This window comes from Lupinus angustifolius, chromosome LG05 (assembly GCF_001865875.1).
Source record: "Lupinus angustifolius cultivar Tanjil chromosome LG05, LupAngTanjil_v1.0, whole genome shotgun sequence".
NCBI lineage: Eukaryota > Viridiplantae > Streptophyta > Magnoliopsida > Fabales > Fabaceae > Lupinus > Lupinus angustifolius.
The window spans coordinates 19,382,039-19,394,794 of NC_032013.1; the positions used below are offsets into that span (position 1 = coordinate 19,382,039).

At 32.6% G+C, this 12,756-nt stretch overlaps 1 protein-coding gene across 3 annotated transcripts; it reads right to left on the bottom strand.

The window, feature by feature from the left end:
- On the bottom strand, positions 4,476–6,605 carry LOC109347988 (extensin-like). Of its 3 annotated transcripts, none has more exons than XM_019588154.1 (3): positions 6,255–6,605; positions 5,200–6,063; positions 4,476–4,711 (listed from the first exon to the last, which is right to left on the bottom strand). In XM_019588154.1, exons 1-3 carry the CDS (start codon positions 6,334–6,336, stop codon positions 4,668–4,670), a joined length of 990 nt encoding a protein of 329 aa, XP_019443699.1. In that variant the 5' UTR covers positions 6,337–6,605; the 3' UTR covers positions 4,476–4,667. The 3 variants fall into 3 exon arrangements, with proteins under 3 accessions (XP_019443699.1, XP_019443696.1, XP_019443697.1); XM_019588151.1 differs by having other exon boundaries at positions 5,200–6,093; positions 6,255–6,601; XM_019588152.1 differs by having other exon boundaries at positions 4,476–4,699; positions 5,200–6,093; positions 6,255–6,596.

Below are 12,756 nucleotides of genomic sequence, written 5' to 3' on the forward strand. Positions count from 1 at the left end.
AAAAATTCAAAACAACATAACACATGTTAAATCACAAGGATTTAGGATGGCATGCATGGTTAGGCTTAGCACTTGACAAGTGTGCCTTAGGTGACACCATTAAGGATTAATCCAGCCTTAATGACCCACCTCACCACATCCTCCTTTCCTATATAAATCCTTAGGGGTTGGAACGTCTTCCAAACTTCCACCAACACCCACACAAAGTTCTTCTTCTTCTTCTTTCCTCCATTTCTAGCATATATGACCAACACAAATAGTGTTGGGGGCTTTTTTCCTTCATTCTTCTTGCGTGCAAGAGGTGTTCTAACATAATTAAGTTATGGAAAATCCAATTTTATTGTTAAATTATGTAAATATCTCATTAGAACCCTTAAAATTATATTCTATAAGTTCAGTCATAGTGGCATGTTGATCAAGCTAGTTTCTTTGTTGTTTGAGTTTCTCTTCATCCATTTGAGTGATTGTTGAACCATTGAACTTGATTTTCGCTTTTGAATGTCAAGTCCCTTCTATTTTAGGTGTTGAGATTCTGAAATTTGGGGTTAGAAGGTTGTCAAACCCTAACCCACATTCTTACCATGACAATAAGCTTAATATGGTGGGTTAGATGTTGTAGTGTGTGTGCGAGTCTTTGAAACTAAAAATATACTACGTGCATGTCATGTGATCATCCTTTAGAATCTGTTTTCATTGTGTTTTTTATCTCTATTATGAGTTTTGATTCATTTCTTGGTGATTGAAGTTCACGAACTCAACCACACATCTTGCTTGATATCCAAACACTCTATGTTCTATCATGTTTGTGCACAACTATTCTAGATCACTGAGGGTATGATTTAGAAATTTCAAGCCCATAGTGTGGTTACCCTTTCCATTAGCTTCATTTTGATATAAAATTTGTCATGTTTGGGTAAGTTGGGAGTAAGTTATTCCTAATTTACCCAAACTAGTTTCTATTGTCTCCAAAACTGTGATCAATCACAAAGATCACTTCTACATTGTGCTTTCCAATCTTAATATTAGAGCTTATAACTACTTTTAATTTTCCTTATCGCACCAGCTTTCCAAATTGATAAAGTTTTCTCCAATCCATTTAGCCATTTGAGAGTTATGTCTATTTTACCAAAATATATTTTGTCCTAGACTAGCCTAGAAGGAGGTTATGGTAATCTGTAAAGATGCCTTCCAAACCATCTTCTACCAGCCTAAAATTCGAGGCCTTAAAATACCAAAGTTTTTCCTTGTTTTCAATCAGCCACTTCCAAACCATGATAAAATGTGCTTGTTTTCAATCAGCCACTCAAGAATTATGCTCTCTACACTGATGTAGTGTATGGTTGCCTTATGGCTAAATATTATGGGTGTGCATTACATGATTTTTAGTCCATAAACCCTAGCCTGAATGCCCAATTCCATTTAAATTAATTTCATATGAAAACTATTGGACAAATCTTTAATTTTGAGATTCTTATGACAATTAGATGTCATTTTCCTCACCAAAAGCTCTAAACTGAAGTCAGCAAGTTCATAGAACCCTAAAGGTTCTTAAACTTCCTAGGATGAACTAAAATATGTCAAATATTATGTTCCACCCTAGTATTACTCATTTATATTTCAAGTTATCAAATTCTGGTACTCATTCAAGAGTGAATCGAAACATTTCAGATTAATTCTGAGCCCTTGAACCCAAACTGTCTGCGAGATTCTTATCGTGCCCAGTCAAGATTCTAATATATGACAAGAAGTTAGTAGGATCGGTAGAGCTAATGTATGGAGAGAAGTGCTTTCATATATGAGCTTAGAAATCATGTCAAAGATAGTCATGCATCTCTAAGCTAGGCCTAAGGCAGAGATAGTCGAATACTGTTTTTGTAGTCGCGAGTAACTGGGTATTGAGGCCCTTTAATTCGTAAATTGCTAATTTAAGATTGAATAGAGTTTATTTGATATATGATTTTATGTTGAATCTGTGATCTTGGTTGGATTGACATGATTATTTTTTTTATCTTAGTATTTAAAATGATTGGTATGATTAAGGTTGTTTTGTTAATTCCAAGTAATGTGAAATTGTTATATACTTGATATGACTATTTAATCATGATAATTGAATCTTAATTGATATGACTAATTGAGAAAACTATATTGATGTTGAATGAGTATTTCCTGATTGGATTGATTTTTTTATAATGTTGAATTAACTGTTACATCATGATAAAATTGTCATTATGCATTCTCATGGCATGACATACGAGTATCCCAGATGAAATCAATTTTTAAAAGACTGTGGTTCGAGAAGAATGGAAATGAAATTGTTTTACTAAGCTTTCACCATTTAAAGTCTTTTGAAAATTTAGATAGTGTTTTACGAGAAAGTTGGCGTAACATTGTTTTGGTAAAGCATATTAGCATGCGATTTTAAACAAATGTTTGGTTTTCAAGCGATTTAAGAAACTATAAGTCTAAGGTTGTTTTTTTTCAAAGTGCCAAATTAGCATACATTATCGTAACTTACATACAGTGATTCTTTTGGTCAAAATCCAATTTTTATAAAGTTCCCGTCCTTAACCCGAAAAGTTTCCCCTTCGTTCATCTTAAAGGAATCGTTGCCATGTCATGTGCGAATCATAAGATCCATATTACTGTGTCTACTATTAGTAGCATAGTCTACAGGAAGATACGACACTGCTATTGTTGTATCGAGAACCCAAAGGGGTACCTTGTCTGTGTGACTTGGTTGAGGGGACACTGTGAGTGAGGATTGATCTGTCAGGAATAGGGCAGCTCCCTTGTATCGACGGAACTCCTCGCATTAACTACGGTAACATCTGACACCCCCTTGAAGGTATCATGTTTAGGATGATATAGCAGCTACCCTTGCCGACCGGATGGTTTCCAATGCTACCGAGTGCACGATATTTTGCCAATGTATTACCAATGGTGGGCACGGCGCAGTATTTGTCATGTTCGCTTCCTAAGAACAGCATAGGACTGGTCGTGCTCGACCAGTGTCGGTACCATTGCTGTTAATGTTGAGTTTAGGGGCCCTACAGAAATCATTTCTCCATGCACTCATTAAGAGGCTAACAATTGTGTCAATATATACATAATAAATATTCACACATCATGGTATTGACACTCCACATTTTATTACATCCATGTGAAGTTGATTATATGATAAATGCTATCTGAATTTGATATTTTATGTGCCGTTTATATACTATATGTGGAAGTACTTACTCTCCTAACTTTTTAGGGAGTACGTGACTTCATGGAGATTGATCGTGCCATCGTCTGAAGGAAAGGAAAGACAATTCTTACGACTAGATAGTGTGTCCTTCTGTTGTAGGATGTAACACCTGAGTCAGTGTCTTAAATTTTATCCTTGACAAGTTGTGAAATTTTACATTGTTTTGAAGGATATGTCAAGGAAATTCCACCTATTTTTATATGAAAGATATTTGAAAAAAAATTATTTCACATTTTCAAAATGGTTTTGCTTCTGCAATATATAATTTCTTCAATTGTCTACTTATTTTAAATTCCACTGAGTCGGGGTGTTACACTGACTATCATTGCATCATCTATCATTCATGCTTAATCGTCATTAATTCTTTAAAAAATTAATGTAAATAAATAATGATAAATAATACAATGATTATGTATAAATCTTTACGATGATAACACATAAATATTACACTTATAATTATATTTATTATAATAAATAATTTATGACAATTATAAGACACATAAACATTAATAAACTTTAGTTTTTATAAAAAAAATTGGAAAATTGATATTATATCCTATTATAGGTTCATTTACAATCTTTGCTAAGAAAAGTTCAAACCCTCTCTATTTTTATATATTGCCAAGTGCCAACTAATGTTGGTTATCAACAAGAATACGGAGTCGTAAATTTTATCATAAACTATATGTTGTACAAATAAAAACATGCTATAATAATTAAAAATATTAAATATTCATTATTTTTTTATTTTCGCTTTAATATTATTGGTTCATGACATAATTTGGGACATCAAATCCTTAATAGTTGGTTATAATGTGGTAAGGACTCATGTAATTATAATGTGTCTAACTGATCTTATTGTATCTAATCTAATTAAAAAGTGTGACTTAGTTAAAAATAAAAGTCATAAAAATATAATCTGAAATTTTTATATTATGTAGTAGAATTTACTTAGTTAAAGACGGAAACATAATTTTTTTGGGACAAATTATTTGTGTGAGGCGTTTGTGATATCTATCTTATCCTCCTCATGGTGAGTCCAAAAAAAGTATATATAAAATGATCATGGATATGATGATCTCTCTATCATTTTCACTCTCTTAAAAATGCATGCTATCCTACTATTAGGCAAAGAAAAAGGTTTGATTAATATTTGCCAATGATGTTAATTTTGTCTCTTTTTTTTGGGATAGTACAATAACGAGAATTTAATTAAACCATGCAATAATCTACTAGTCACTTGTATTACTACATTACTTACAAAATCTTTGTGAGTAATTTAAGATGCTTAACTTATTTCAACAATGAAGAGAAATGTGAGAATATATGAAAGAAACAGTGTCTTCACTCTTCAAGACATGGTTGGTTCCAAAAGTGTATTTTCTCTAAAAATGGAGAAAAAAAGACCTTCTTTTAATCAGTTGTAGATGAAGCGGCATCCATCAAAACCTGTGGAAGAAGCTAAAAGTAATATTAGTATTATTAAAACTAAAAGTGACCAAAATAAAACATAGGTCACTAAGAAAGTTCTTTTGCATGAAGTATATATTTAATGAATTAAAGAACAAACATAGATGTTATTCTTTTGTAATGTTGTTCTTCAATATAAATGGTCTACATGCCACCAAACAAACATGTTGAGCAGAATAAAGTAATGAAAATTTGTTATTATCAAGAATTTGAACTTGACGCAAACCGTTTAAATTCTGGAAACAATCTCTTCATTTGTGTGCATAAGATTGCATACATTTACTCTTCCCAAACTTTACTAATTGGAAGCCTCATGTATTAGACATTTTTTTTATTTCCTCGCTTATGCAACAAAAGTCATATTTAGATAGTGTTCTTATTAAAAAATGCATACCAACCACATAAAGAAGCCCCTAAGGTTTTATCATTAAGTAAAATGGAGAATAGAAATCTATCTTTGTTTATATTGAAGCACTCACTAGGATCAATTGAAACCAATATGGCTGTTCCTCCAAACTCACAAGTGCCACCAGCAGCCTTAGTCTTTTGCCAATAACTATTGAAAGCATATGAAGCATGTGCATATACAGAATTGGGTTCAAAGCATTGCCCATTGGGCGATATGGAATCACATTCCGCTCCCGAATCACAAGCATAGTTCATGGCCTCTTGAATGATTGGGTCTGGGACCGACGGCTTAGCCACACACCACAAGGTGGTGCTAGGAGCGGCATTGCGTGGTGGCGGGACACTTGGTGGTGGGTAGACAATAGGTGGTTGAAATACTGTTGGACTTGGGACAATGCCACCTCCTGTGGGGGATGGAAAAGTAATGGGTGGGCCTGGAATGATGCCACCAGCAGGGGAAGGAATGTAGAATGGTGGGCTGGGCTCAAAATATGGCGGGCTTGTTGATGTATCGGGTGGGCCAGGCTCAATAATTGGAGGATTCGGTATCGGGTTGGGCGAGCCAGGTGTGATAGTACTTGGTGGGCTTACATCAACATCCGGTGTTGGTGTCGATAATCCGGGCGGGCCTGGTATTATGGTTATTGGGCTTGAAGGTGGGCTTTGGGTTGGAAAATTTGGTGATAGTGTAGATGGTTGAGAGCTTGTGGGTGTTGGGATTGTGGTAGGAGTATTTGGTGGTGGATTTTCACAATATGGAGGGTTGTTTTCTGGCAATGAATTTGGAGGTAGTGATTCATAAGGAGTCATACTTAATGGGGAGCTAATACTATAGGGTAGTTCATTTGATGAAAATAAAGATGGAAGATTAAAATGCTTGATAATTTTCAACTTCTTTGGGTTTTTGCTCATTATATTTCTTCCAAGTTTAGGGCCTCCCAATAGTTTCATTGATCTATCAGCATCTGCAAAGAGGAAAAGAGAAGATTCTTTTGAGCTATGAACTTATTGCTGTCCAAAATGTGCCTTGTATCAATAAAATGTAATATAAATACTAGAACTCTTCTCTAGGTTTAAAAAATGCAAACATAAAGAAATAATGAAACCTATGATAGAGTAGGCTTACCACAATGATTGAGAGAAATAACAGCTAAAGTGAAGTAGAGGAAAAATATCCCAACTCTCATTCTCACTCTGCTTGTTTCCATGTCACTCCAATGCTAAGAGATATGCCAAATTTCTTACTATGTGTTTTTCTTTTCTGTTGCACTCCAATTCCAAACTACAGAAAGACCCAAAGGTAGAACAGTGTGAGATTTTATAAATGCAAAACTAATTGCCCAGTGTAAAGAAGAGTGGACAAGTGGTTCTGTTTGGGATAAAGATTGATTCTTTTGGTGGCACAATTTTGTTGTACACTCATCTTTTCTTGTTGATGTGTGCATTAAGGAATGCTAAAAGTGCTTAAAAGTTGTCACAAATGTGTACATTTTGTAGGATTAGATTAATTCACCGACCCATTAATATCTTTTTTTGGGTGTTTTAATATAAGTTAATTAGATGAATAATATGGTGGTATATATGCTTGCTTCACACTTAGAAAAGATGGAATTAAAGTTTGGTCTTTTAAGCTCTTTTTGTTTTGCTTGCTTTCCAATCAATGCTATATCTCTATGTCTCATGAAAACTCTAGCACTTACTTGGTTGTGGCGTGAGGATGAGGGATTGGTTAGTCAATAACCATAAGCAAGATTATGTTAAATACTTCAAGTGGAATTTTATTAATTTATAACTAGAGTTGAACATGCATGCAACAGAAAAAATGTTTTGGGTTATACATCTCAATCATAGTTTTAAATTACAATACGATGATGAAGACTACAAAAAAACATAATATCATAAATGATTATAGAAAATATGGTTAATGAGTCTCGTAATTATGCTCACAATCTATAAGACCATAATTGTAAGAACCTTAATTTGAATTATCACTAGAAATCAGGACGATAAGTACCTTAATCTGAATTATCACTAAAAATTAGAATGATGAGTACCTTAATCTAAATTATCACTAGAAATCAGGGCAGACCCATGCTTAAGTGATATGGAGGAGTGACCCTCCTGCCTAAAAAAATGTTTACTATATATTTTTATGAGTATAATATCATGCACTATCAGTATAAAAATTTATACACAGTTATTATATCATACATCAAACCATCATTCAGTTAGTAGATGATGCAGTAACATTGTATAGAACTCATACGCACGAGTGTTTACATTTTTTTCTCAATTTTTATATGATATTTTTTTTACTCTTTAAAATTCAGGATTTAATATATATACACTGACAGTGTAATTATTTTTTACACTGTGAGTAAATCTCCATCATTCATATGTTAGTTATCATTGACTTTCAAATAAAAGTATTACAAATCAATGGTGAATGATATGCTGACAGTGTAAAATTTTTTACACTGTTTATTATATCACCTACTCCTGTGTTTAAAGTTAAATAGGCGATCAACCAATCAAGGTACAATTTTTGTATTATTTATATTATATATTTGTTCATCCTTCTAACTTTCTTAGTACAATTTCAATTGGTAGAATGAAGTGCATCATTTTTTGTATGATTTTTCTTTACATAAAAAATAGTCACATATATTATCATTAACTTAAACTTTAGATAATCATTTACATTAGAAATTAGTTATCGCTAATTTTAAGTGCATCTTGATTTTTCCAGTTTGTCAAACTTGAAGTTGAGGCCATGGTTCCTAATAGTGTCATTTTCTAATTCATTTATTTTACACTACTTGAGATGCTTCAGGAAAAGTATGCTTTAGGCTAACATTGTGAAAGCCTCATTTTTAAAGTGTATCGATCGTAAGGGTACTAATAACATTTTTGTTTTGCAAAACACTTTTGTACGAAGTTAGATTTTCTTACTTTAGTTAAAAATTACTTTGCAATGTAAACACATAAAAATTTAACATGTCATAGTTAAATATAATAAATGAGCTATCAAAGCAAGATTAGATTACTAGGTAAAAAATTAAAAGTTTTTTGTGTGGACTAAAACATAAAATGTTCTACAGTAAAAAAAACATTATGAATTGAAGCTGGAAGGCATAGCTCCTAACTCTTAAGTTCACCACATTCACACACATTCTTCCAATTTAGTAGTCAGAAATCATCAAATATTTAAGTTGCACAACAACAAAAAAATAAACTAATAATTATTAATATAAAGATTTATATACAGTCGTTGCATTACTCATTATTCATTTGAATCAATTTTTTTTTGAAGATTCAATGGTAATTAAATATAAATGGTGAATAATACAATAACAGTATATCAAACTCATTCATTGTCACTATATACATTTTTTTCTCAAAAATAAACAAGGGATATCATATCAACCAACCAAAGAATGCATAATGTCCTGTTCAAAGGAGAATCCAGGTGTTCTAATGCTAAGTTTTGAATCTCTACAGTTTTGGTCATGCTTCAGTGAGTGAAGCAAAGGAAGATGCCTTCAAATATGTATTGCTTTAATAAGTTTTTTAGTCTGGTAAATATGATAGATTTTGTGATTAGTCCTCTAAGTTTTTTTGGATTATTTTAGTCCGTCAAAAATTGAAGTTTGTGATCCCTTTATCTGAGATTCGCCTTTAAATGATGATGATGATGTAGTTAACATTGTGATATATTGGCGCTCTATGTGGTAGTTATTCATATTAATCGATGAGAAGTGTATTTTTTTTTTAAATATGGGGAATAGGAAAGAATACAGCAAAACCACTCTACTTGTTCTTAATAAAATAAGAAGATTTTTAATATATTTTCTATTGTGTCATTTTTGTTTTCTGATTTTTATTTTTAAATAAGAATAATTCTTTGTTGTTCTTAGTCAAGAGAAAGTAAGGAAAAAGTAAATGTTGTAGGAAAAGTGGATGTTATGAGATCCAAATAAGAATAAGAATGATGTTTGTTATTGTGTAAAAAATATGTTATTCTTATTCTTATTTCATAATAGTTGTAATAAATTATAAAATAATGTATGAGACCCAAATAAAAATGAAGATTTTATTTCCTGTTCGAGATAATCTTAATCCAATTTCTAGATATGGATGAGGAAGAAAAGTCATATACAATAAGATTGCATATAAAACAATGGGAACCCTAAGATACAATTTATTTTTCCAATTCAAAGCATTGCTCCACCTCCATGAACCCTCCTCAAACATAATGATTTGTATAGTAGAAAAATGAGAGAATAGAGAAGAGAGAGGGAAGAAAGTTATGAGAAGTAGAATAAATTTTTGTATGTTTAATATAAAAGAAAAGAAAGAAAAAGAAGAGAAATGTATAGATGTAAATTTTTGAATGATAAACTCAGATAGACTAACCAAGGTCGGCCTTGGGTCCAAAAACAGGGGTTGTATCCCGCCTCCAATTCACGAAATAAGTAAAATAACGTTAAAAGTAGTGGTATTTTACTTCCGTTGTTTCCAACTCCTACTTATCCTACACCTCTCAAGTCATTTCACAAAGTCGGACTAGAATCAAGCTCAACAATGTCTTCTTTTCCCGCTGATTCTGCCAAGCCCGTTCCCTTGATTGTGGTTTAGTTGGATAGTAGAAAAGAAAAAAAGTGTATAAATATAAATTTTTGAATGATAAAAATATGTATATCAAAGGAAAGAAATATGTAGATATAATAAAAAATGAAGAAATATTTTATTAACAATTAAAATTTAAAAAATTATATTGTAAATATTATATTACTGTAATTTCAAATTTTAATTTTAAAAAATAATTATGAAAGAGATTGTTTTATTAATTCTCCCACTTTCTTATGAGACGTGAAAAAAGAGTATTAGTGGGTCCTTTAAGTTGGTTGAAAATATCCTTAACTAACTTGATATGGACCTGCAAGTAGAATCCATGGCTGCTTCCATTGTGGTTTTGTATTCATGTGCTATGATTCCTTCTCTGTTTAATTGCTGCAATTCTCTTCCCCTTCTTATGGCGCTCTGTTCCTGGTCACATTCCCAAGCATATATACTCTGCTATTCCAACGGCCATACTAGAGTCACGAAATCTTCACAAAGCATAAATCTGGTATAAATTAACCAGCATCAAAAACATGTACGCACTTATACTTTTGTTACCTTTTAATCATTTTCATAAATAAAAACATTTACAAGCTTTTAATTAATATAAACAAATTGAATTTTACAAATGAACTGCAATAAATAAGGCTCTAACAGTCTAGTGATATAAGGTCAAAAGTTTAAAAGGTTGATAAATTTTAAATTTAATTTCCAAGAACTATAGTTGTTGAAAAGGACGACATTTATATATTTAAAAAATGAGTTACACTTATTATAATAATACAATTACTTATACAAAAAAAAAATGAATTTAACTCATTAGTATAGGAAGTTATTGTCGCCATCTATTTTGTTGAGGAAAGTCTTCCCATTATATGGTTATTGTCTTTATCTGCTTTAGATTAGAAATTGGATTTCCGAAAACTAGTAAACAAACTCAGATTTGAAAATGAATTTTTAAAATTTGGTAAAGAAAACCGGATTTGGAATTGGATTTCCAAAAATTGGTAAAAAGAATTCGATTTTGACATTAGATTTACGAAAATTGATAAAAGAAATCCAAAATTAAAACTTTTTTAAAACCGGTTAATTTGAATATGATATGGTTTAGATTGATTTTAATAAATAACCAATATATACATAACTTTAGGATGGATTCCGTGTTGTGCAAATCAGAAAACAGAGGGAAGAAGAAGAAGATTGAGTGAAGTAGGGAAGTTTATTATTTCAGCAAAGGCAAGGAACAAATCAATTAGTTAGATTACAAACTCCACTTGCAATATATAGTTGCTCATAACTAACTGTATTACTATATTTGAAAAGTAAACTAACTATCACAAAACTGAATTATGAATTAACATCCCTCCTTAGTTCAGTTTCCCTTTGCTGCCACTACTCCTATTTTGATTCTCAACATCTCAAACCTATCCTTCTTTAAACCTCTCCTCCATTTGCTTACTTCACTTCTTAAGAAATGAAATCTAGTCTCAATGTGTTTACTCCTGCCATGTGAAACTGGATTTTTAGCAAGGTTTATTGCTGATTTGTTATCCATAAACAACACCATACTCTTTTCATTTCTTATCTTCAGTTCTTCAAGTAAAGTTTCAAGCCATAACACCTGACAAGCAACTATACAAGTAGCAATGTATTCTGCTTCACAAGAAGATAAGGCAACCACATCTTGCTTCTTTGAGCACCAAGAGATTGGAGCATTTCCAAGCAAAAACAAATACCCTATTGTGCTCTTCCTATCAGCTTTATCTCCACACCAGTCAGCATCACTAAATCCAAACATATCGTGATTGAGATTGTTGGTTTTGCAGGGAAGTAGTAAGCCAAGCTCAACTGTTCTCTTTAGATACCTAAGCAACCTTTTTGCTGCTAGTAGATGAGTCTTCTTATGTGTCTCCATATGCCTACTAACCACTCATACACCATATGCCATGTCTGGTCTTGTATTGCAGACATATCTCAAGCATCCAATCATCTGCCTATAGAGAGTTTTATCTGCAAGTTGATTTTCTTCTTCAAGAGTTTGTGAGATGTTCCCTGATTCAATAGGAGTTGAAGCAGAGTTGCAAGTTTGCATCTGAAACCTCTCTAGTATATCAGTGGAGTACTTTTTCTGGTGCATGAAGATCCCATCCTTAGTTCTTATGAACTCAATTCCTAGGAAGTAGGTAAGGTTCCCTAGGTCACTCATCTCAAATTATGCCTTCATGCTCTCTTTAAATGCCTCGATTTCATTTATCTTGCTTCCTGTCACCAACATATCATCAACATACAAGCAAATTATGAGCAAACCATTCAAGCTTGACCCTTTTGTGTACACTCCATACTCAGTTGTGCACTTTACAAACCCAAGCTGCAATAGGTATCCATCTATTCTTTTATTCCAAGCTCTTGGAGCTTGTTTGAGCCCATAGAGTGCCTTATGCAACTTGTACACATAGTTTTCCTTGCCTGCAACTTCAAAACCTGGTGGCTGAGAGACAAACACTTCTTCTTCTAGAGGTCCATTAAGAAAAGTTGACTTGACATCCATCTGTTGGATTGTCCAGACATGATAACTTGCCAATGCCACTACCAATCTTATGATTTCCATTCTTGCAACAAGTGCAAAGACTTCATCATAGTCTAAGCCTTGTTTTTGTAAGAATCCCTTTGCAACAAGCCTAGCTTTAAACTTTGTTACTTCTCCTTTTGGATTTACTTTTGCCTTGTAAACCCATCTTAGTGTAATAGCTTTCTTGTCACTTGGTAATTGAGTGAGTTCCCAAGTATGATTCTTCTCAATGGACTTGAGTTCTTCCTTCATTGCCTCCAACCAATGGTTGTTTTTTATTGCATCATCAAAACTCACAGGTTCCATTTCTGCCAATAATGCCATGTGAACTAGCTCCCCCTCTGCAGTGATTTCTGAATCTGGAAAGATCTCATAATCACTCAATCTTGGTGGAGCTTGTCTATTCCGATGAGGTCTTCTCTGATTCTGATCCTCA